The sequence below is a fragment of the Chaetodon trifascialis genome, chromosome 6, assembly GCF_039877785.1.
Source record: "Chaetodon trifascialis isolate fChaTrf1 chromosome 6, fChaTrf1.hap1, whole genome shotgun sequence".
NCBI classification, from domain to species: domain Eukaryota; kingdom Metazoa; phylum Chordata; class Actinopteri; order Chaetodontiformes; family Chaetodontidae; genus Chaetodon; species Chaetodon trifascialis.
The window spans coordinates 16,910,048-16,932,601 of record NC_092061.1 but is presented as its reverse complement, the minus strand read 5'-3'; the positions used below and the strand labels follow the sequence as shown (position 1 = coordinate 16,932,601).

The 22,554-nt window shown below is 41.3% G+C and overlaps 4 protein-coding genes across 6 annotated transcripts; 1 reads left to right on the top strand and 3 right to left on the bottom strand.

Annotated features, from left to right (window-relative positions):
- Positions 1 to 117: 117 nt before the first annotated feature.
- Positions 118 to 7,868, bottom strand: LOC139332533 (long-chain-fatty-acid--CoA ligase ACSBG2-like). The gene is made up of 14 exons (XM_070964553.1): positions 7,728 to 7,868; positions 7,412 to 7,617; positions 6,379 to 6,662; positions 5,247 to 5,335; positions 4,673 to 4,793; positions 4,488 to 4,568; positions 4,106 to 4,255; positions 3,479 to 3,646; positions 3,212 to 3,393; positions 2,462 to 2,695; positions 2,149 to 2,366; positions 1,586 to 1,725; positions 1,263 to 1,506; positions 118 to 941 (listed from the first exon to the last, which is right to left on the bottom strand). The coding sequence occupies exons 1-14, from the start codon at positions 7,790 to 7,792 to the stop codon at positions 862 to 864; spliced, it is 2,262 nt and encodes a 753-aa protein (XP_070820654.1). The 5' UTR covers positions 7,793 to 7,868; the 3' UTR covers positions 118 to 861.
- A 1,671-nt stretch (positions 7,869 to 9,539) lies between these two features.
- hint2 (histidine triad nucleotide binding protein 2) lies at positions 9,540 to 12,325 on the bottom strand. 2 transcript variants are annotated; one of them, XM_070964557.1, is made up of 5 exons: positions 12,101 to 12,325; positions 11,713 to 11,850; positions 11,452 to 11,556; positions 11,148 to 11,220; positions 9,540 to 11,039 (listed from the first exon to the last, which is right to left on the bottom strand). In XM_070964557.1, the coding sequence occupies exons 1-5, from the start codon at positions 12,188 to 12,190 to the stop codon at positions 10,948 to 10,950; spliced, it is 498 nt and encodes a 165-aa protein (XP_070820658.1). In that variant the 5' UTR covers positions 12,191 to 12,325; the 3' UTR covers positions 9,540 to 10,947. The 2 variants fall into 2 exon arrangements, with proteins under 2 accessions (XP_070820658.1, XP_070820656.1); XM_070964555.1 differs by having other exon boundaries at positions 10,271 to 11,039; positions 11,963 to 12,306.
- Positions 12,326 to 13,003: 678 nt separating this feature from the next.
- On the top strand, positions 13,004 to 15,797 carry mrps30 (mitochondrial ribosomal protein S30). 2 transcript variants are annotated; one of them, XR_011602292.1, is made up of 6 exons: positions 13,004 to 13,621; positions 13,772 to 13,917; positions 14,063 to 14,168; positions 14,904 to 15,080; positions 15,244 to 15,558; positions 15,589 to 15,718. XR_011602292.1 is itself a non-coding variant. In XM_070964554.1 (5 exons), the coding sequence occupies exons 1-5, from the start codon at positions 13,015 to 13,017 to the stop codon at positions 15,501 to 15,503; spliced, it is 1,296 nt and encodes a 431-aa protein (XP_070820655.1). In that variant the 5' UTR covers positions 13,004 to 13,014; the 3' UTR covers positions 15,504 to 15,797. The 2 variants fall into 2 exon arrangements, 1 of the variants encoding a protein (XP_070820655.1); XM_070964554.1 differs by having other exon boundaries at positions 15,244 to 15,797.
- A 582-nt stretch (positions 15,798 to 16,379) lies between these two features.
- On the bottom strand, positions 16,380 to 21,826 carry emb (embigin). Its single transcript, XM_070964494.1, has 9 exons — positions 21,641 to 21,826; positions 20,823 to 20,900; positions 19,780 to 19,963; positions 19,251 to 19,333; positions 18,963 to 19,099; positions 18,124 to 18,285; positions 17,454 to 17,571; positions 17,310 to 17,340; positions 16,380 to 17,188 (listed from the first exon to the last, which is right to left on the bottom strand). The coding sequence occupies exons 1-9, from the start codon at positions 21,711 to 21,713 to the stop codon at positions 17,128 to 17,130; spliced, it is 927 nt and encodes a 308-aa protein (XP_070820595.1). The 5' UTR covers positions 21,714 to 21,826; the 3' UTR covers positions 16,380 to 17,127.
- Positions 21,827 to 22,554: the final 728 nt, after the last annotated feature.

Genomic DNA, 22,554 nt, shown 5'->3' with positions numbered 1-22,554 from the left:
ACCGTGATGCATAATATTTTAAAATGAAAATGTAGCATAGCAGTAGTTCAAATGCATTTACTACATTAAAAAGTAATGATTCAAAAATGAAAATTGCACACTCATTTGACCCTGGTTTGGTCAATTTGTGCAAATCATTCACTTTTTATTGACAATCATGGAACACCTATCACAAAATAAACCTTTCAATATTTCTGTACATGGAGAGGCACAAGTGAGATGTGTGCTTACAATCATTTTTGATTGGAGAGATTCAAGCTATTGATATTTGATCATATTTTAAAAACATTTACGCAAACATCACCTTCAGGCAATGTCTGCTTTGCCAGATGGGGATTATTTTACATATACATGAGACCGGAAACGGCATTTAAAATCTTTAAATACATACTGCTGCTTAAAAATGTTTTCATTTGCTTATGACCAAAACAAGTTCACGTTTTCCTTAAAACCTTTAAAAAGGTTAACTTCCTTAAATAACGACCGAGTTTCCAGTGTTTCCAACCCCACATGTGGCTTTGGAGTTACAGTGTACAATTTACCTGTACATGCCACACAGTGAAAATGGTAAGATTTTGGCTCTGATCTGGATATGTTATTTACAAAAACAGCTTAAATATAAATTTAGAGTAGACAGCAGCAACTTGATATTTTGAAACATAGCAGCATAAATCCATATTCCAGTAAATACAACTCAATCAAAATCGGATTTTTACCCTTAAATCTCTTTTGCACTTTTAACATTGAGGCAAAAAGAGGTTGAAACATTTCCCAATGTGATGGCTGGGCATGATACCATGTTCTTAAACAATGACCATCTCTCTTCAGTATTATCTTATCTCTGTGCAGTACAGTCTACTGTTATGCCACTGCGTACATTTCGTCTATTTTCTCCTGGTACATCTTCACAACAATGGGCCTTCTCAGTTTCATGGTGGGTCCTGAGCAGACAAAAAAGAAAAGCAGGTTAACTCGATCTAAATCTCAAAGTAAAGGTTCAGTTTTTACTCAGCAGCACCTGCACCGTAACAACATTTGATCTATTGCACAGCAGCTTTAAAAAGGTTTCAGAGGGAGAGATTTAATCGCGATCAAACAAACTTCACTTGAATGCTGTCTGGCATGTTACACAGTCACAGCACATACCTGTTCACAACATGACCTTGATTAAAAGCTGATTAAACCTAACAGTAGGTTAGGTAGGTACTGTCACATGTAACCTTTGCTCCAGTTTTAAGCAAAACAAAATTCCAATGACTCACCCAGTTCTCCGCCACCGACTGAGAAGTCTCGCTCCAGTATGACCCACTTCTGCACCCTCTGGGCATTGGATGTTGCTCTGGCATTGACGCGCTCCATGCCCTCCTGGATGGCTCTGTAGATAGCTGGCTCCTTATTGGCTATGATCTGTGACACCTTGGTCGCTGTGATGCCGTTCTGCTGGCAGAAGTCCAAAGCCTCGGGGCTCAGCTCGTCTGTGGGATCGCCATTGTCGTCTACGACACACTGAGGAAACAGACGGGTTGTTATGGTGTTTGTTATATTTATTTAGTAGCCGTGACTGCACGAATGGAGGCCCGCTTACTTTGAGAGTGAGCAGCATGGAGAGGAACTTGAGCTTGTCTCCGATCAACATGGCATTGCTGATGATGGACACCTCGCTCTTCACGGCTTCCTCGATGGGCACAGGAGGGATGTTCTCGCCACCGGCGGTGATGATCAGCTCTGTGCAAAAAAGACAGAAGCACAACAGTTCATCAGTGTGTCAGTAGTCTTTCACTGTTGTGACTGATTGAAGTTGAAATTGTTTTAACTAAACTAACTTTAACTAATGTAATTTAGAAACAGAGCCACCATCCCAAATATTTTTATCAGTATCAGCTTTAAGAATCCAATGCCTGTTGGTTTCATCAGCTTATCCAAAAATGTATCATTTTTCAAATGTATCTGAACCTAAAAAGTAACTAAAAACTCCAGCTGTAATATGAAGTGTAAAGTTACATTAAGCACAGGATAAATTACATAAATAAATAAAACCAACCAACCAACCAGCACAAATCCATGTTTCATACCAGAAATGATACAAAATGCTTGTGCATTTTTCCAGACTAAGGACATTCAAAGAAGGTTTTTTTGACCACGGCTTACCCTTGATCCTTCCTGTGATGTACAGGAAGTTGTGCTGGTCGTGTTTTCCCAGATCTCCAGAGTGCAGCCATCCGTCCTGGTCAATAGCCTCCGCTGTTTTGTCAGGCGAGTTCAGGTAGCCCATAAAGACGTGTCGACCCCAGAAACATATCTCTCCATTCCCATCCTTATCTGGGTTGTCCAGCTTCGTCTTGCAGCCTGCCATCACTTTTCCACAGCTGTAAGGACAAATCACAAGTTAACTACATGCTAACTAGTGATATGATTATGATTTAGAACTTGTGGCATGACTCGTCCATAATTTGCTGCTGACCTTAAGATGCGGTATTCTTCGTTATGGGAGATGCTATGTGGCCCGGAGCTTTCACTCATGCCGTACAGCTCCATCAAAGGGATGTTCAGGCTCATGAAATACTCCAAAGTGTGTTTGGTGATGGGGGCAGCGCCTGTGAAGCAGATCCTGCAGCGATCTAAGCCCAGCGCATCACGCACCTTCTTAAAGACCAGATTATTAGCCAGCATGAAGCCCCACGGCACCAGATTCTCCCTGTAAGCCAAAAGATAAAGTAAAGTTAAGAGATTTGTTAGGAATGAATGAAACATCATCAAGATGATGATGTCAGACTCTGTGTTAGACTGCGTGCAGACCCTCATACCTGACTTTTCATCGAGAGGTTGACATTTGTGGTTTGTAGTGAAATGACTCAACAATTATTGGATGGATTGCACTGAAATTTGCCAGAAACATGTTCCCCTCAGGATGAATTTTAACAGCTTTGGTGATCTAGCACCATCATCAGGTCAAAATTTTCAACTGTCTGACTCTTTGGTGTATTAGGAAACATTTCATTTGCCAAGGAAAAATAAATAGAGGCTGTATGTCATAATTATCACTCGCTATCTCATGACCTCATTATTATCAGAACAGATCACATAATTTACCAGATAACAGGTGTTACAGCATATTCTTTGAGCCACCAGATTTTAGATAAAAAGGAGTGTTGGCACACTACCAGACATGTACTTGCTAAACTCTAACAAAGGACTGCTGCTTGTGTCTCACCCATTCATGGCACTGTAGTTGTACTGCAGGCCTATGGACTTGGCCCAGTCCGCCACTCTCTTCCTCATTGGGGATGCCTTGGCACCGACGGCTCTCATCCTCTCCTGCATCTTCTCCCACACGCGAGGAACCCCCATGAAACAGGTTGGACGAGCCTCTTTCAGTGTGTTTACTAAGGAGCCCTGGAAAAATTAATGGAGATGATAGTTAAAATGGGAAAAACCTTCATTTTTAATTTCATGTTTATACAACAGTAGGCATCCTTACCTTGAGGGCGTCTGGCTCTGCAAAGTAGGTGGTCAAGCCAAAAGCAATACACATCCACATGTCAAACATCTGGGCTGCCACATGGCTGAGCGGCAGGTAACTGACCACCACCTCCTCGCCGTGTTTAATATTTGCAACGGTGAGTGCCGAACGGGACGTCCACATCAGCTGCACATTAATAGGTGGGAGAGGAGTGATCAGAGAGGTCTTAAATGCGAATATTTTTCTTGAATTCTCACAATACAAATCAGCAAACGGGCTCACACGCACATAATATGAAATGAATGACGCCACGTTGAGAAGAAAATGTTTCCAGATCTTGTAAAACTTTCTGGTGGAGCCAATAGTAGTATAGCTCAGCTGCTGGAGTTTGAGGTGAGTCTTTACATCCGCCAGTCAGCGTTTATGAGACGGTGATGCAATCTTTTTCCATTTGAGGAGAATCAGTCGTCGAAGAGGCCACAATGGCCCAACATTCTCTAAATGCAGCCTCTGAAATGAGGATTTGCTGCTTTTCTTGATCACATATGACTGTAAATTGAATATCTTAGAGTTTTTAATCAACTAAATGATTAATGGGGAAAATATGTGGCAGATTAGAAAAAACATCTCGTCCAGATAACTCACATTGTCGTGGCTCAACATGACTCCTTTAGGGTTGCCAGTGGTTCCAGAGGTATAGATGAGCGTACAGCACTCATTGGCTCGAAGACTGTCAATCACAGCGTTCAGCTGCTCGTCGGGAACGTCCTCTCCCAGCTTCATGAACTCTTTCCACTACAGAAATACAGATGTTATGTTAAAGTGCGTCTAAATCCAAACTGACCTCTGAGCTGTGCGTTGCAGTTCAACGCTACTGAATTCAGTCACATTTATCTAATTGCTATTCTCACACCACATGTAAGAAAGATAATAAGTTTGCATTAAAACAGTGTAACTACAGGTTTCATTTACAGCATAATAGATGCAGCTTATCTGCTTCATCAGTATGTTTGCCGAGTGAACGTACTGTGTACAGGAATGGCAGTTTCTGCTGCAGCTCGCCTTTATACTGGACAATGGCTTTCAGATGAGGTAACTGATCTTTAACCTGCAGGGAAACACAGATTAAACCACTTGCACAGATTTCTTTCTATCTTTGCAGACAGTTGTCACGTGCACATTAAGAGCTGGTGCTGTGATAAAGCTCCCGACCTGCATGATTTTGTCGAGTTGTTTCTGGTTCTCCACAACCAGGACGTTGGCCTCACAGTTGGCTGCCACATACTCACAAGCTTCGGGCGAGTTGGTGGTGTAAATTCCAGTCGCCAGACCCCTGTGGCACAAACCCAATATAGGAGAGAAAAGAGATTATTTGCTGTGGATTTTGCTCGTTTGAATCTAAAGAATCTAAAATACCCCAAAACATCAACAGCCAGAGGAGAGAGCACACAGTTTCTGCATTATATGAATTCATTCATAAACTGGATATCTCATCCACTGCAGACAAGACAGTTATGACACAAGAGCTACATTTCTGAATATGAATCCTTGTTGTAAAATAAATTTAAGTGTTGCATGCCACTGATTCATGTGAGCACAGCAGCTGGATATACTGACAATACTTTCTGCTGTGTCCATACCTTTCTAGACAGCAGTAAAGAAATGACATTAGGTTGTCTGAGAATTGAAAATGCAGGCAGAGACAAAGAGATGGACTTCAAGATAAACACAGCCAGAGATAAATGTGCAGCGTCAGGTGGAACAATGTCGAGGCATGTGATCTTACCCGGCAAGGATGCAGCCGACGTCTGAGATGAACCACTCAGGGGAGTTGAAACCCAGAATCCCCACGCCATGGTAACGCTCCAGCCCCAGCTACAAGAAGTCAGTGAGCTTTATTAAGCAACATGTATCTTTAATGACACAGTGGCTCAGTGCCTCAGTTACTCTTGACCTACATCCCATCACTCCACCTCATAGGACACACACACACGTCCGTGAAAGAGGAGAAGTAACACAAGCTGTGAATTTCACACACCTGAGTGTTGGTTTTCAGCATCTGTTCCTACACCACAGAGACGGAGTAACCTTTGATGTACTGTTTACAAAAAGGGTGCCAGGAATCGAAGCCTTTACGTAGCTTGTTATTGCAAAAACTACTGCTACTCTAGTTTAGTTTAGAAGTGAGGAATATTACATACAGTGCGGGCAAACAGTAACAAGAGGTGTTCAACTTCAACACTTTAAAGCACTGAGTTTCAGTTTTAAAGGTGTTTGCTGAAGACCAGTCTAAAAGCAAAAAGCCCCTGGAAGGAAGTGAAGGAAGTGAAGATGGCTGCAGGAAAAGTTTGAGAGAGCATCGAAAGGAAAGATGCCAAGTGTCTGCTGATGTCTTTGGGTCAGATTATTATATATGATGACCTCAGGCCACCTTGAATTAAACACAGCTGCTTTGTCAGGTAATTAAAAAGCAAGACAAAATAATCAACAATCACAGAGAGGAGTCATAAAAATAAATAAAAATAAGTAAATGAAATAAAAACACCTTAAAAGAAAGATTTTAGTTTGTGCCAAATTCACAGCTAAGTCAGAGTTTTGCCATTGTTTTTTTCTATTCTATTCCATTTATTTTGCCACCAGTGAACAGATATGCAGCACTAAGCCTTTCTCTCAGCTGCTTTTAACGTTTAATTGTATGTAATTCACTTGAAAGTGCTTACGCTACCACAGTTTGTACAATAAAAGCAACAATTATTACAGTGTTGACCCAAAGCCAATGCAAGTGCCCTTAAATTAAAGCTTAAAACACTTCAATCTCACATTTCAAATTCTAAATCCAACATGCCAAATATTCCCTGATTGTGCTGCAGTAATTATGTATTTTTTTCTATGCAGAACGAGTTTGCACCCAAACAAACCTTGAGGAAACTTTTCGCAGATGCCCGGCACTGCTCGTAGTATTGCGTCCATGTCAGAGTCACCCACTGACCCTCCTCTTTGGAAAGCAAGGCTGGTTTATTCCCGTACTTCTTCACCGTCTCCAGGAACATCTGATGGATGGTGACTGGTGTTTCTGAGGCCGGGCCCGAGCCCTCCATCCTCAGCTTGACTGCCTTGTCTCTGCTGGTGCTCCATAGCTGGTCAGCTGGGGCCAAAGTTGCTGTGACGTTCGGCACTGACAGGGGAACAGCCTTGGGTTCTTCTGTATCGGGACAACAAGGGCAGCAGCGTTTACCCGCCATTGGTGACAAGTTCAGGAGACACCGACGCGACACCAAGACACAGCGAGCTTCTTGCCTCTTAGCAGAAGAGTCAAGTGTATGAGAGGAAAATCATCTCTGAACTACCCATGTGTGTTTGTTGCATCGCGTCTCTCAGAGAAACCTGATTTGCAGGTTGTGCACAGGGGAAAGCGACACTGTCACCTGAGACAAAACAGGAAGCTGTGGAATGTCAGTTTCTATCTCCCGATCAGGTTAGGTTAGAGAGAGTAATATGGTTTTAATACAGTACAATAGACTTGAATTACTCGACTGAGTGTATGAAAGAACAAACTTTACATTTAATGCTGTATTTTTTTTTTCAAGAATTGCACAAAGGCCTTGCTAAAACTCCCTCCTGTTCTTTGTTATTTCTTCTTTTTTTATTGTACTTACTGTTATATTCTGCTCCTGTCATCATTCATTTTATCATCTTCCAAAATCTCAAAATTCTTGGATGATATTTATTCCTCCAAGGCTGTGAGTGCTCCACTCGAATGTCAGGTCTAGTTTCCAAACTTCAGTCTGGTTTGCATTTCTTGTCTTGGAAATCTCACAAACCCTCAGATTTGTCATTGAGTCACTGTGCTCTACACTGACAAGCAAAAAAGCATCTTGTATCTTGTTCAGACACCTTTGAGGGAGATTTTCTAATTGTTCCTTTCTCCTCACGTCACATTCAAACTCATACCTGCTGTAAGTCCTTCAGTAGCTCCGTCCAGCTCTGGAGATCTGTCAGGCTTCACTGGTGACTCAGTGTTAATGGAAGAAATAGTCTCCAGGTTCTCTGAAGCTGATGCTGTACTGAGCTCTGCTGTGGTGGCTTCGCTGTTGAGGTGGGAGTGGGTCTTTAAGTTTGTGGAGTCCGACAGAGTCTGTTCCTTTTGTGTGGGGATGCTGTGAAAGCCATGGAGAGAGCATGAATGCGCTGATATCCACTTAGTGATCACCTTGAAAAAAAGCTAAATATGTGTTTTCCACTTTGGGACATGCACCATTTTACATACCTCTCACTGTGACCATCCATGATGGCAACACTGTTGCTTTTAATCGTATCTTCTTGAAGGTTCATTTTGTGTTTGCTGTGAAAACAGAGATTTTAAATGGACATAATGTAAAATTAGCATTTAAACTCCTCAGACGTCCTCCTCATAGATAGGATTATCTGTTACGACACAACTCATTTATACAAAACAGACATTCATCAAAGTTATTGCAACAGGTCAGAGCCAATGACTGCCATCACTAGTAAACATGCAGAGCAGTAGTCTAAATGTTGAAATTTAAAATATTGCCAGACAGCATTGGGATGTCTGCATGCATGCAATATTCATACTCCTTGCTCCACATTGTGAGCACCTCTGAGCCAAACAATCCCACTTGGAAGCAGAATACACTCAACCATCACGAGCTTGATGTCTTACTGCACAGTGAAATAGCGCCTCCTAGTGTGTGTATATTGAAACAGTGGAAATTATTCCAATATCTGTGTCATCTGGTCACAAGTTGTGCCTTCAAAGAACTGCACTGCCAAATGAAATAACTTAAAACATCTGTAAAAATGTAATTATTGATGCATTCATGGGCACAACTGTCATGATACTTTTGTAGATAAAATCCTATCCTATTAGACTAAGATCTACCAAGCCAGCAGTCTGACCTTAGGTTTTTAAGATGACTTTGGTCAAGATGTTTTACAGACCGAAGTTCATTCGCTACTCAAAGCCACAGTGTGGTACTATGAAGTGAAACGCCTTTGCTCTGGATAAAGTAATTATCAATTTAAGTGCCCCATAATGCATAAAAAGTAGATTTCCGTGTCATGACTGACTTTGATTTGTACATTACCCAGAAAGGAGACAACTTGTTTGAATCTTGCAGTAAAAAATGAGTAGTAGAAGTCCCAGTAGAAACACTGAAAATCCAGAGTAGTCATATGTGTTTAGTCTCAGTGCATAAAGATGAGATCCAGGAGAAGACCAGTGATGCTGTCTGGTAAGCTTTTAACTCGAGCCAATCACTGCGGAGGAGGGATTGCAGAATGACTCTGTTGACCAAACATAAAGGTTGAGGAACCTGCTCACATCGAATGGAGGCTATATCCAGTTCCCAGTCATGTGATTGTCCCATACTTATTTATCAAACATCCCTGAAGGCTGGTGATTTCACTTTGCTTCTGTCAGCATGCAGAGAGTTTACATTAAACTGTGTCATTTTTTTTTGTGTTGTCACTAAAAAAACAAAAAAAACAAAACAAAAAAAAAAAACACTGAGTGCATATGCAGTCCCCATGGCAAGTTAGGACAACACAAGCATTTTCACACTCCACACACTGCAACATGACATTAAGATATTTAAGAAATAATAACTACCTTTTCCGGGGACAGAGCTGATTGGCATCAACCTTTACAGTTGCTCTCGGGTGTAGCACAGACCTGGATCAACCTCCGCCTGGTGCAAGTACTCGCCTGACACCCCCTGCAGAAGAGATCAGCCTATAGGGGACTTGTGTGGGTTTTGCCCAAGTGCCCCCGCACTCACACCTCATCCAGAGCAACAGAGACTTATGCAATCCTCTGAACACCTGCTGCTGAGTATGTGTCAACCTGTCAAAGATCCACCGGTGAACTTGACCAAAGGTCACGGCTCCCAGAGGTGAAGATGACCCAACACACAGTCTGCAGCTGAACCTGCTTTGTTTGTAGTTATTGTAATAGCTGACGACCGTTGGCAGTGGTGACAGTCCAAAACATTTAACAGTCTGAAGAATGAGGGAGCCTATAGAGCAATGGGATCAAGCTTGAGTGGGTGGGGGCAGGGAGGGTTTACACACTTTTATTTTCCCAAATGGACAGAAATGATCAGATATGCATGACAAGGCCTGTCAGTAATGATAAAAAAAGATAAGTTCACTCAAGTTTATGAGGACACATGAGACTTTGACCCATAAAAAAAGTTATTCAATAGCTGAACAAAAAAACCTTTTTCTGCCAGACCGACACTTCCAGAAATCCCTTAACTTTTCCACTTCTCTATCCACGTCTGACTCTTTGTGTCTGGTATAAAGCGCATGAGGGAAGTCAGAGACGGCCAATGATTTTTACTCAGTGAATGTGTCATTAATACCTTGTTTCCTCTTCTCTGCTGAGCTATGAACATGTCATGGCTGCATCTGTCCATCAGCCGTCGGGAAGGTTAATATTGTTTTTCAAAGCAAATATGGGGTAAAGTTCAAGCCCCATTCTCAAATGACCTGTAGTTACCTTAGTCAAAGGCACCATGGTCACAGAATCATACCACCAGTCACACCACGTATGTCCTCCATACGACCCTCACTGATATCATCTGGGCACATGCTTAGTGAGGGGATTCATCTATGGCAGCAATGCTAAAAATACATGGTCGGTACTTGACTACATACAAGAAATTCTAAATGTGCAGGAGGTAATAAACATTAGATTGGATGACTTAAAACAGGATTCACAGTGTAAAAATGTGACTTTCAGTTAGAACAGCAACCACTTTGTTCTCTTTTCTTCAGATTTTTTTTAAAATGGCATGTTTCTACAGTTAATTATCAGAAAAAAGTATGACTTCATTTTATAAAATATTTGGACACTACGTAGAGCAGAATAAAAAAGTTAAAATAAAGAAACATATTTAATAAAGTATTTCCTTGATATACATCTATACTTTAATGTGTCCATTATTTGTAGAAATGTTTCCGTTTTCATTTTTAGTTTTAATTATTATTTGTCTCATTTTGAAGACGTTTTTATCAATTAGATTAATTGGTGACTGTCCAGAGCGTTTGATATTTGGTTCAGGGGTTGTGAGATTCGGCTCCCTTTTGATTGGTTGTTGCAACCTGGGATTTTAGTATAAAGATGTGTTGTATGTGACAACATAAACTGCTCAGTGGGTGAATTTAACCTCTGCTATTATGTAACTGCTTATTTATTATCTAACAATAACAATGTCTGACTAAAGAAGGGAGCTTTCCATATTAGACAGCGTCTTTATTTGCAGCCATATCAAACATAAGGTCTTTACTCTTAAGATCAACATATTTAGATGTCACATTCTGTGCGGTGAAGTGAGAATTTGTCTGAAAAATGTGATGGGAATAGGATTTTCTTTTTGGATGAACTACACCCATCATGTATCATGTCCCGCTCATGAAATTAAACATTAGAGACAGAAAAGACGAACATACACATGAAACCATTATCCTGGTGGCCACATCATCTGTCTTCCTCCCAGGACGTGGATGTGAAGGTGGTAAACTGACTGAGAACCGTGCCTTCCATCATTGATCACTGCAGAGGACAGAAACATACCCACAATTCAGTGTGCAAGTGAATAAACGGCCTGTATTTTCACGGAAATGACCATTAGGCCCATTACTGTTAAGTCAAGTAACTTACCCACTCGGTATCCCTCATTTAGAGACTCTTGCTTTGCCACATTTTTGGCAACAACCAACAAATGTCCTAAGAGCTGAAAGTCAAAAAAAGAAGACATCTGAGCCTTTTCAAAGATTCAAATTTAGAGTGCGGCTGGACATGGAGGGAGTTCTGAGGCAAAGGGACCCGGCTAGACCTGATCCCTGTGTTTAATTTACCCTCTACAGAAAACCTTCACAGAACTGTGGATGCTGTCATTGCAGACTAACGCCCATGATTGTGGAATAAGGATCTGCTTGGATAGAAACAGGACGGACAAACTTACCTCAGCATCATCATCTTTGGCCTCACTTATTCTGGGAATGGGAACCCTTGGAATGACCAGGAAATGCACAGGGGCCTGTGGGCTGACATCCCGGAAGGCCAAACACTGACAAGCACACAAAAACAACATACGTGAAGCCCTGAATTGCATAACTTGGAATTCTTTTATCTACATCTCAACAAGCATAATCTGTTTCAGGACTCCACGTGGAAGAGGCCAAGCAGATAACCCCAAAATGTTTTGAAGACGCTGGTTGTTTACCTTCTCGTCTTCGTAAATAATATCTGCAGGGATGCTTTTGTCAATCACTTTGGAGAAGATAGTTGGAGCTGGGGAGCCATACTTCTTGCTGGCCTCCTGTGCCAGCCTCACCTCGTCGCTTTTGGTGCACAGTGGTCTCTGAGGGTCAATGAGGCACATGACAGAAAATAAAGGCTCTGCGCTGACAACTGCTGCTAGCTTACACCCAGCACATATCAAAACAACATGTGAGGGGCACAATAAACCAAACCTCTTGGTGGCAGAGCACAGAAGGTTTCCCACAACCACCACCAGGGCTGGTAGGAGAGTTGTTGTCAAAATGCTCTGCTGCAGCCAACCACAGGAACATGTTTATGTAAATAAGACGGAATATTTTTGGAGCAGCTACCTCAGCTCGACAAACGCGGTGCCAGCGGTTCAGGTGAGCCGCTCTGGTCCCGACGACGACCAGCGTCCGCAGACCCCGAGGAAAATACATAGCTTGCTAACTAGCTGTTATAGTTTTCCGAAGTTAAATTATTTGTTGACACACTTCTGCACAGTCTGCACAATACGAAAGTCTTGTTCGCAGACGTCAACTCTGCACCGTACGTTGATGTTGCCTTCACGTAACCCCTTGTACGGTGTCCATCGCCGGTTGTGAACCATGTTTGGATTAAGTTTCTCTGTTTACTGTTGGCTACCGAGAAACATACCTTTAAAGAATATGACATTGTTGTTTTATCAGAAATTAATTTATGAAGGGATAATTTGATAAACAATATTGCGTCAGACGTAAAATGCACCTCAGGTGCCAAACTCAAGTATAAGGTAATTCATTTAAAAAAAAGTCGATATTTTTCTTATCAATTGTTGGACATGACTTCACTGTCGAACTTATCAAATTTTTATATCCGACAGTATACATTTGGGTTCTCTAAATCTTATTATTCCTATGATGATGTTGTGGTAAATTCAAGACTTACGACATTTTTCAGTGCATGTAAAGGGGGCTTTTTTTTTTTTTTTAACAGGCACAGGGGTCGCTTCAAGAGCGTCAGTGTTCTCCGATGCTAAGTATGATGCTACCATTAGCCCTATGAGTAAATCATAGAGAATGGCCTTGTACTGAATTGCATTAAAATGATGAGTTTTACGTTTCTCAGTTCATACATAGGAGCAGATTTTCATAGAACTGAAACAAGTTGAATATGTTAGCAACATATTATTATGCCTTTTCGTGTAGTAGGGGGCGCTGTTGTGGGAGGCAGTTAGTTCATATGCTAACGGAACGGAAGAACAAGTTGACATCATACGAGAAACATGGCGGCTCGCAGACGGCTGCCCTTGCTGTTCCCCAAAAACCTGCCTGCGTTTAGAAACCAAAAGCTTGTTCACACCGAGGCTGCGGTCAAGGAGCCCGCGTATCCCCCCATCGTCCCCTCTCTCACGGCTAAAAGCAAATCTGCCCGGCGGCGACAGGTTGACGAACAGGTACAAAAGATATGTGCCTCCCCTCTGGAGGAGAAGCTCTCCCTCATCACTCGTATCCAGCGGAAGAAATTTGTGGTTTACCCTCAAACGTGGGCACGGAACGCAGACAGATGGTACCAGCACTTTACCAAAACCGCATATATCCCGGGCTTGCCCGAGAAATTCACCGTGGGCCAGGAGAAGACCGCGGGGGAGGAGAGCTCGCCGCCAGCCGCAGCTCAAGACACAGTTGCGGGGATTGAAAAGGATGCGTTCGCGGACATCCGCTCCATGATTACCTGTGTGATTTTACAGGAGCACTGGCACATGAAGAAACGCAAACCTTTCCTGTACAGACACCAAGAGCACATGGTTGGACCTTTACTGAGAAACCTGGTGACTGGACTCACCTACAGTCTGGCCAAATACAATCCACTATTCCTCCTCTCCAGTCTAGGTATGCATGATTGATTTGACAGTCAAACTGTGATGGATTTATCTGACTTGCTATCCACTCTGGCACATTGAAACCGTACTTTCCAGGCTTTGTGCCTCTCAAAAACCACATTTGACTAATGCAACTCTACCATTTGTGTTTCTCTATCAGATATTAATCCCCAGGTGAATTTTTATTGGAGGCGAGGACAGAGGATCATCCCAAAGGGGCACCGGAGAGGCCATCAAGAGCCAACCAGGTTCCAGATTGATGACCATCCGCACAGCCAGATTAGGATAACTAAACAGCTGCCGCAGGTAGAGCTCGCACAGGACCAACCTGCCAAACTGGAGCAAAAGCATGTTAAAGCACATCATGGCACATGGAACGTCAACAAGTTTCCCTTTACTGTCAGTCATATGTGGGATTTCTGTTCTAATCAGTCATCTTAACTCCTTTTAGTTCACCCCGCTGGAGGCTTCCTATGCAGCTGAAGTTCCAGAGATCACATTAGCTCCCAATGTGATGCCTCTGTTCAGAAGGCAATATGACAACAACATATTTACAGGTAATATAAGCTACAAGAGACCAGTCACGTCCACTGTGTCTTACTCATCCTGATTATGTGCCTTTGGAGTTGCCAAAAGAATGTAAATATAGCACATTGAATACTGGTTTCATGTTGTGAGTTGAATTATTCAGTTACCTCGCACTGTCACTAGGGGGCGCCAGTATGCAGCTATTCACTCAGTTATGTTAATAACGCCAACAGCTGTAGTCTTTTATGGGAGTCTTACATTTCTTTGTTCTGTCCAGTTTCCTTAGATAAATGTTACGTCCCTTAAAATACATTGGCCACAGTCTTTTCTTGAACTGTAATTTAAGATTATTTTCGTGATCAGTAAATCTGTAGATTGCTTCTTTAATTAATCAACTAATTGTTTGGTCAATAAAACAGCAGAAAAATGTGGAAAAAGGGCAAATCACATTCACATTCAGTCAGAAGTTGGTCATGTTAAATTTCTGTAATTTACTGTGATTAAGACAAAAAAAAAGCAGCTAACATTTGAGTAGCTGAAACTATCAAATATTGGACATTTTTACTTGAAAATTTACTTCATGATTGTCAGAATAGTTGTGGAGTAATTTTCAATGGATTGACCAATCGACTAATTGCTTCAGCTCCAGCCATTTCTGGAAAAGAAAGGTCATCCCAGTTGGTTACATAGATCAGTTTTCATGATTTAGTATCAGTCAGTTGCTTGGTTTACATTAAACCCCACACTTTTGGTCTCATCATCAGGTTCCAAACTCCCAGACCCGGCATGTTACGGTCACACCCAGTTCCACCTGGTGCCTGACCAATACCACAGAGACCGGATGGCTGGGCAACAGCAGCCTGACCAGGTGGAGGTCTTCCTCAGAGCCAATGGACTTGCCAGCCTCTTTGCCTGGACAGGAGCTCAGGCCATGTACCAGGGTGAGTTATCAACACAGAGCAGAGATAAGAGCAGAGCTTATCATACAGTGTATATTTCAAATCAGTCAAATGATTGTTTCTATTCGAACAGAATTAAAGTGAACTTTCACTTAAAGAGAGAAGAGATGGCAGGTGATCATACTTCCCTTCTTGCCTCCTGCAGGTTTCTGGAATCATGAGGATGTCACCAGGCCTTTTGTGTCCCAGGCAGTGATCACAGATGGCCAGCTCTTCTCCTTCTTCTGCTACCAGCTCAACACAGTAGCCCTCTCCGTAGAGACGGACGCCAACAACCCCAGAAAAAACCTCCTGTGGGGCACCGAGAGCCTGCGACTGTACGACAGCGTGCAGGACGGAGAGGTGGTGGGTCTGAACGACAACGTTATCAAGCTTCTGGTTCAGTTCCTCATGAACAGGCCGTAGATTTCTTCACATTTCTGTCTTCGCCTCTTTGAAAAATGTCCAAGGGGAGACTCCCGTTAGTCTCCTTTATCCAAGCCATTGAGAGATGACACACATCAAGAGAAGAAGCTTTTAAAGAGCCCAACATGGCAGACGTGACCTTTGTCACACTGTATAAAATGTAATGTTCTGAAAATCAGAAAAATCTATATTAAGCTGTGTTAAACAAAATACTGAAAAAATACTGCATGCACATCTCGCATCATTGTGCAGACTGTATTTATGCAAAAATTAAACCATGCGTTTCAAACTGACGCCCTTGTTTGTCACTACTAAACTACACTCACTAAAGGAACACTACACAGCCTGAGCTTTGCACTCCTGTAACACTATTGGATGCACAATGGACTTCACAATGGATCAAAATCAATGCACCACAGATATCGGCTGTACTCGAAACAGCCTACTAAATTAGCAGTACATACTTATTTGTAGTCTGCAGTATGTCAAAAATACTTGGAAGTTTTACTGATTCAGAGGAAATCTGCAATATACATGGGACTGGTCCACCTCCCTTGCAAGACAGCCAGCTGTTGTTCCACACATTCTTTTTCATTAAGTGTGGCGCCAACATTACCCACAATGCAACTCAATTGCCAGCAGTTCAGTCATTGATTCAGGTGTGTTATGCCATAGCGGCTAATGTAGCTTCAAGCTGCTAGCAGAGATAAGGAGCGGGCTAGTCTGGAGGCTGGCTTCTTTCTGACTCCACACCATCACATCTTCAGCACTGACGCACTTCCCTCTGTAGCCACAGCAGCTTTTTTTCACATGTACAATGCACCCACATCAACCAAGTTGATAGTTTTTACAGGAAGTTACTGAAAGAAACACAATGACAGTGACTTGTGTTATTTTAATTTGCTTGTTAACATTTAAAGTGGCACACCTTTCAGGTTAAGTAAAGGCTGACAACGCGACACACACGGTTGAAGTCAAGATTAGGGGGCAACGTGATCTTTCCGACCACCTTCTGTTACATCAATGCAAATAAGACAAACGAGCATCTGCAAATATGATGATATATCTTGACATACATGATATTAAGGTTATGGATATTCATTAGGCAAACATTACTAAACGGACTAAGTCTAAAAAGTGACAGGAAAGTGGTTGCAAGCACAGTATGGATGGTTAGGTGCTTTTTAAGGGTGTAAGGCACGGATCACAAAACATAATGCATAGATAAGAAGTGAAGAGGAGCTGAGGTGTAAGTTGTTGCCAGAAAGAAGAAAATGCACTTCCTTTCTGAGAGAAAGTAGTAGTGACATGTCAGTTTCCACAGGAAGTGAGGGGATACAGGGTTCTGGACTGAAAAAAAAGGTAAATGCTTTACTATTTCAGCAATTATCATCACACTACTGTCAATTAAACACACACAAAAAAACGTATTGTCCAGTGAAATAAAGTGAAAACTGACACTCGGATGTAAAAGAGGCTGCTTGTGTAAGAATCAAAGGAATGACCATTAAGTGGTTATTGCACTTTATTTGGTGAAAATATTCTTAAAATAGTTGAGATATTGCTGTTAAACTCGATAGTTCTGATCTCAGCTCTGATCTGCTGATTGAAGCAATTGCAGCCTTTAAACTTTCCGCTGTCTCATTGAAGAACTTCCCTCTGATTCATTATTTTCTCCTTGTGTCCTGTTGAGGGCATAAAAACATACATCATGAAAGAAAGCCACCTATAGGAGGCCTATATAGACATCAAACTCTAAAGGAAATATATCTCTAGAGACATTAGCAGCGTTTCCATCATACTCACAATGTGTCGGTTTGGTCATTCGTCCCATTTCCTGAGAATATAGCAGACAATTTTATGTTAAAACTCAACAAACTGCACAACACAACACAACATAACACAACACACAGTGACATGAAGTGCAGCTTCTGTGTGCCATCTGACTACCTGTTGTGTAGTTGTTCTTGGACTGCTTTTTCTCGTAGAGCAGAATGGCGGTGACCAGGACGATCACTTCCACCACGATGGCAATGAAGGGTTTCAGAGGCTCGTAGAAGCTGATGACCTTCAAGTTACAGAAATAGTACAACAATGTAGAAGTGTAGAAGTATTATTATATATGTATTATTAGATTAACCCTGATGCATCATTGCATAAGCAGCATTTTGCTAGCTGGTTGAGGTGGAGCTAGTTTTAACTACTTTATATACAGTTAGGTAGTTTAGCCTAGTGGTTCCCAGCATGGGGTTCAGGTCCCTCAAAAGGATTACAAGATTTATCTGAGGTGTGTTCAAATGTTTTGGACTTTTGTCATACCGTCTGCTATTTGGTAAAATGTTGGAAAGTTGTATGTCTTCGGGTCTCAAACAGTTGTATAAATAAAATCATCTGAGAAGGTCTGCAGGGCCAAAGTAGACGCTGTGATTTCAATATAGCTCATAGGCAAAAAAGTTTGGGAACCAGACAAATGTAGTGGAGTAAGAAGGGTAATATTTCCCTGTGGAATGTAGTGGAGTAGAGGTATAAATGAACAGAAACTAGTAATACTCTGAACTGTACTTAAGCACAGTCTTAGAATAATAAATGCACTTTGACTTGGTGACTTTCCACATCTGACCTTAAGCTTCACGTGGCCCATCGTGGTGCTGATGGCGTACACCGCGCCGCAGTAATACAAGCCAGAGTCAGCCTCTGTGAGGTTGTACACGAGCAGTTTGGTCTCCCTCTCTTGGTTTTTGATTTCATAACGGTGAGGCTCTGCAGCAGCGAAAATCTGCTCCTACAAATATAAGTCCAGCACGTCAGAGGCCATACATGTCTTTAAAGGTCATTTCTTATCACATGAGGTTTTTTGAAAATGAACTGGTATTACTTGTAGACAACATCTTCGGTGAGAATTACTGCACAGAGAAGCTCTTAAAAGCACAGTATGAACAGCTCGTTAAGTGCTTTTTAGGAGTGTCTCGGCATAAATATGAGAAGTGAAGAAGTGTTGAGGCTTAAGTTGCTTCCAGAAATAAAAAAAAGGCACTTCCTTTCTGAGAAAGGTGACACGGGCAGAGCAATGTGAGAAGTCAACAGCAAGATCTTCAACAAGAGAACAGGAAGTGAGGCGAGTCAAGACTGAAAAACAAGTAAAGGCTTTGCTCTTTTAGCCATCATGACAACACTGTCCATTAAAAGTAAAAACCACGTTCCAGTCAAATAGATGGAGAAGTGAAAATTGTGCATAGAGAAAGAGGCCACTAGTGGAATTAATATTAAGTGGTGGTTCCTGCTCTTTGAAAATATTTTAATCATAATTGTCAATATTGATTTAATATGAACATATATATAATTGTTTTTCTATTCTATATCCTGTATACATTCTATCTTGACCCTTCGGTGCCACTATTTTTACTTTTTGAAATACTTGCTGGCTGTAATGACTTAATTTCGTCTGAGCAGCTCACCCACCTTGTCTGTACCGTTTGCTCTGTACCAGTTCCAGGTGTTGGGCTTCGGTTTGGTTTCATCCAGTTTGCATGCAATCACCACAGAGTCACCCACATAGCTGACGATCGGCTTATCTCGCACTTCACCAATCTGTGGAGCTGGTGGACAAGGAAGAGCACGAAAATGGCACTCTGCAGGCTGCATTTTGTTCCCTTCAAACATAGTTACTGAGTGTAAATATTGACCTTTCATAGGGATAAGCAGCAGAAGCTTAGTAAGATGATAATATATAAAGGATGTGATCTGTACCTGCCAAAACAAAATCTATTTTCGCTTCACTCCCAAACACGCATGAGTAATTTCCGAGGTTTTCTTCACTGACAATGTTGAACCTGAAAAGCAAAAATGGATTTGTGATTTTACACCAAAACATATTATTATTTTCAATTTAGGATGAGTCTTTTAAAAATAAATCTGTGTATAACATGTGAGTCTTTCATCAAAACATGGCTACTCTGCCTTCTTTATTTCTTATCTTTAGTCCTGCAGTGCAGCGCAGACTGACACTTAGCCAGTTTTGAGACATCCAACACAAGGCTTCAAGCCACTGCGCATTTAAAAATGCACTTGATTAATTCATAGAAAATTTTCTAATCTGTATAAAATGTAATAATATTTGCATATTATTACAAATTTTTGGTGAATCATGATGCACACATGCATTCATTTAAATAATCTGACAACACAGCAAGCAGCTGATACCTATCAGAGACACATTAGACTAAAAATGCCTTTTCTGAAGATGATGGATGAAAGAATGAACTCATGAAGTGCTTACACTCTTTTAAGATTATACTGCTCATTCTCCAGCTGCACTGTGAGGCGGCTGTTCTCAATTTCATCCTTGTCTTTTGTCCAGTACCCAGTTATGTTTGGCGGTTTGTTGTGGTTGCCAGTCCAGGTGCACTCCAATGTGATACTGACTGGGTTCAGTAGTTCAACTTTTTCAGTGTGACTTTGGCCTGTGTGGAGAGGGCAGAAGGACTTCAAACACACAGCGGAAAAGCACCTGTTCATTAGAAAGTGTGATATTTGAACACTCATGGCCATGACAACACAGCTACTTCTGCTATAACACTACCTTTTACAACCAAGCTGTGGAGGGATGGATGACACAATATGGCGACAAATGTAGTCTGCTCTACAGTGCTAAAAAACATTACCTACACATTGAGTCCAAATTCCCACAAAAACCTCATTTATTTTGCCAAATAACATTTTTTATTTATTTTTTACTATGCTAGCTAGCTTGAGGTAGCTACAACTCGCTTAGACTAAAGGCTGTTATAACTACATCTGTTTCAGTGAACTAACATTTTGGTACTTTAGTTTGTTGTCCCACATACTGTGAGTAAAACAGAAGCTAAATCAAGAATAGGAAGACAGATAGCAGAAAGATAGAAAGAAACAAGTGGCTAGGCTAACATTAGCTTAGCAGAGTAGCAATAACTGTCAGATCAGTTTTTGACTTTTGTGGAATTTGGTTTTTGGTGTAAAATTACAAAAAAAAAGTGTAGTTTGATTTGTTATTTTCATTTTAAGTTAATTATTAGGGAAAAAATAGAAGGAAAGCTGAAAGAACTCATTTTATTTGTTGATAGAATGTTTTCCCCTTGAGGTTTTTCCAAAGGTTTATGTCAATTTATCTTTTTTGGTACAATAATAAGCCCTAAAAGATATTAAATGAAGGAATTACATCCTCTGTGTCTGTTACAGATAAGTAGGTTGACAGCTTTTAAACACTTTCTTTTTTTCATTTCTGTTTTTCTCGAGTTACTGCTCTCTGCCTTTGCAGGCCAGTGTCCTCTGATGGACAGTTACCTTTGAGAACAACGTTCCTTCCAAGTGTGGGTAGGGGACTGATGGGAGCCAGTGGCATGGGCGTTGGGACAGGTGTTTCTAACAGGAAACAAGTCATTATAAAAACAAACACAAACCTGCATATGTGAAGGATTAAACACTAGCTGACTATTTATAGTAAGACCAGGTGACACTTTAAACATAAAAACAGACATAAATAGAAAGAAGGATCAAATGTAGAAAAAGGACAAAATTAGACCCTTCTCTTTTTGCATGGTGTTATAATAGAAAAATTCAATTTCCTTAAACCCGCAGAAATGAACAATGAATTTATCCTTTTTTAATACTCAATAAAAACATTAGTGAGATATTACATCAAAGGTAACTAAATGTGTGGTAGGTATAAAACATTATAGCATTAAACTCATTAGCTATTTGCCTAAATGATAATTAGCTGCAGTTAGTAATCCCCCTGATCACAGCTATAAAATATATTTTCTTTCTCATTTTTCTTTTTCAAACCTATATTTATTTTTTAATCCTTACATAACTAATCGCCCTTTGTTTTAATGTAGAGTCTGAGTGCCCCATGATGATTTAAATGCTGCAGATTGTAACCCTAACAAGAACACTTTTGGGGGACAATAAAAACATACAATAAACATTGACTATCTGTAGCTTAAACCGAAATACAGTACACACATGATGGTATGAAAGTCCTACTACATTTTCTTCTCCTCCTGACAAGGTTGTAGATCATTTAGTTGGGAAAAGAGAAGGCGGAGCAGGCTTTTAACACAACCACACACAGTCAAAATTTAACCCAAATAGTCATTTACTTGTATTGATGTGTCTGCAGGAGCCGACAAGCAGGAGGATCTGAAACAAGAGCTGCTTGCAGTAGGTTGACATGATTATTCTCCCTCTGTCCTCTCTGTAGGCAGGTTTCTCACTTGTTCTCTCTCCTCTCTGCCTGCTGCTGCATCGTCTAACCAGCCCTCCCCTCCTCCCTCAGCTGCACAAGTGACGCAGCTATGATATCACCCTGCAGCTTGTGGGTGGCTGACTCCATCCATTATTCAACCAGACAGGGTTCGTGTCTCGGTGCTGTGCTGCAGTGTCCTGTCCTGCAGGCTTGTGCATGGCTAGAACATGCTGAAAGAGACATTCCTGTGTTTTGAAGTAAAATGTTGTCTTGTGCATGTGCTTTGATAAAAATATGACATCCGTCCTGACCTGAGTGCTGTTATGTGGCTACTGTGGAACTGTCCTGTCCTGTTATGTGCAGGACCTGGCAGCTGAAGGTCACATGATCTGCCTGCTCTCATGAAAACAGCAATGAGTGGAAACTTCTACTACTGTTAATACATTCACTTTATAAAACAATTTTGCTCTTTTGAGCTGTTTAAGTAGATTTTACAATTACAACTAGTCATTTGGCAGACGCTTTTATCCAAGGCGACGTACATATGAATTCACACACCAATGGCACAGCATCAGGAGCAATTTTGGGGTTCAGTACCTTTCCCAAGAATACTTTGGCATGTGGACTACCGAGGCCAGGGATCTAACCACCGACCTCCTGACTGGCAGACAACCACTCTACTTCCTGAGCCACAGCCACCCACCCGGATTTTAGATAATGCACTAAAGATTACAGGATAGATGTCAAAAGAGCCACTTTTCAACCGTCACTTGAGCAATTTTCATCACATCTGCTTGAGTAACTCAACAGTAGCTCTCTTTTGGTCCC

What these genes read in the sequence shown, in the direction of transcription:
- LOC139332533 (XM_070964553.1), bottom strand. Translation starts at nt 7,792, where the DNA reads ATGAACCTTCAAGAAGATACGATTAAAAGCAACAGTGTTGCCATCATG. An exon ending in CTGCGAAAAGTTTCCTCAAG is followed by an intron (nt 5,336 to 6,378) that starts GTTTGTTTGGGT and finishes GACTTCTTGTAG; the next exon opens with CTGGGGCTGGAGCGTTACCA. An exon ending in GTCGGCTGCATCCTTGCCGG is followed by an intron (nt 4,794 to 5,246) that starts GTAAGATCACAT and finishes TTTGTGCCACAG; the next exon opens with GGGTCTGGCGACTGGAATTT.
- hint2 (XM_070964555.1), bottom strand. Translation starts at nt 12,190, where the DNA reads ATGTATTTTCCTCGGGGTCTGCGGACGCTGGTCGTCGTCGGGACCAGA. An exon ending in TTATTTACGAAGACGAGAAG is followed by an intron (nt 11,557 to 11,712) that starts GTAAACAACCAG and finishes TGTGCTTGTCAG; the next exon opens with TGTTTGGCCTTCCGGGATGT. An exon ending in CCAAAGATGATGATGCTGAG is followed by an intron (nt 11,221 to 11,451) that starts GTAAGTTTGTCC and finishes TTTGACTTTCAG; the next exon opens with CTCTTAGGACATTTGTTGGT.
- mrps30 (XM_070964554.1), top strand. Translation starts at nt 13,015, where the DNA reads ATGGCGGCTCGCAGACGGCTGCCCTTGCTGTTCCCCAAAAACCTGCCT. An exon ending in TGACAACAACATATTTACAG is followed by an intron (nt 14,169 to 14,903) that starts GTAATATAAGCT and finishes TCTCATCATCAG; the next exon opens with GTTCCAAACTCCCAGACCCG. An exon ending in AGCTCAGGCCATGTACCAGG is followed by an intron (nt 15,081 to 15,243) that starts GTGAGTTATCAA and finishes TGCCTCCTGCAG; the next exon opens with GTTTCTGGAATCATGAGGAT.
- emb (XM_070964494.1), bottom strand. Translation starts at nt 21,713, where the DNA reads ATGTCAACCTACTGCAAGCAGCTCTTGTTTCAGATCCTCCTGCTTGTC. An exon ending in CAGTATAATCTTAAAAGAGT is followed by an intron (nt 19,334 to 19,779) that starts GTAAGCACTTCA and finishes TTTGCTTTTCAG; the next exon opens with GTTCAACATTGTCAGTGAAG. An exon ending in GAGCAAACGGTACAGACAAG is followed by an intron (nt 18,286 to 18,962) that starts GTGGGTGAGCTG and finishes TTATATTTGTAG; the next exon opens with GAGCAGATTTTCGCTGCTGC.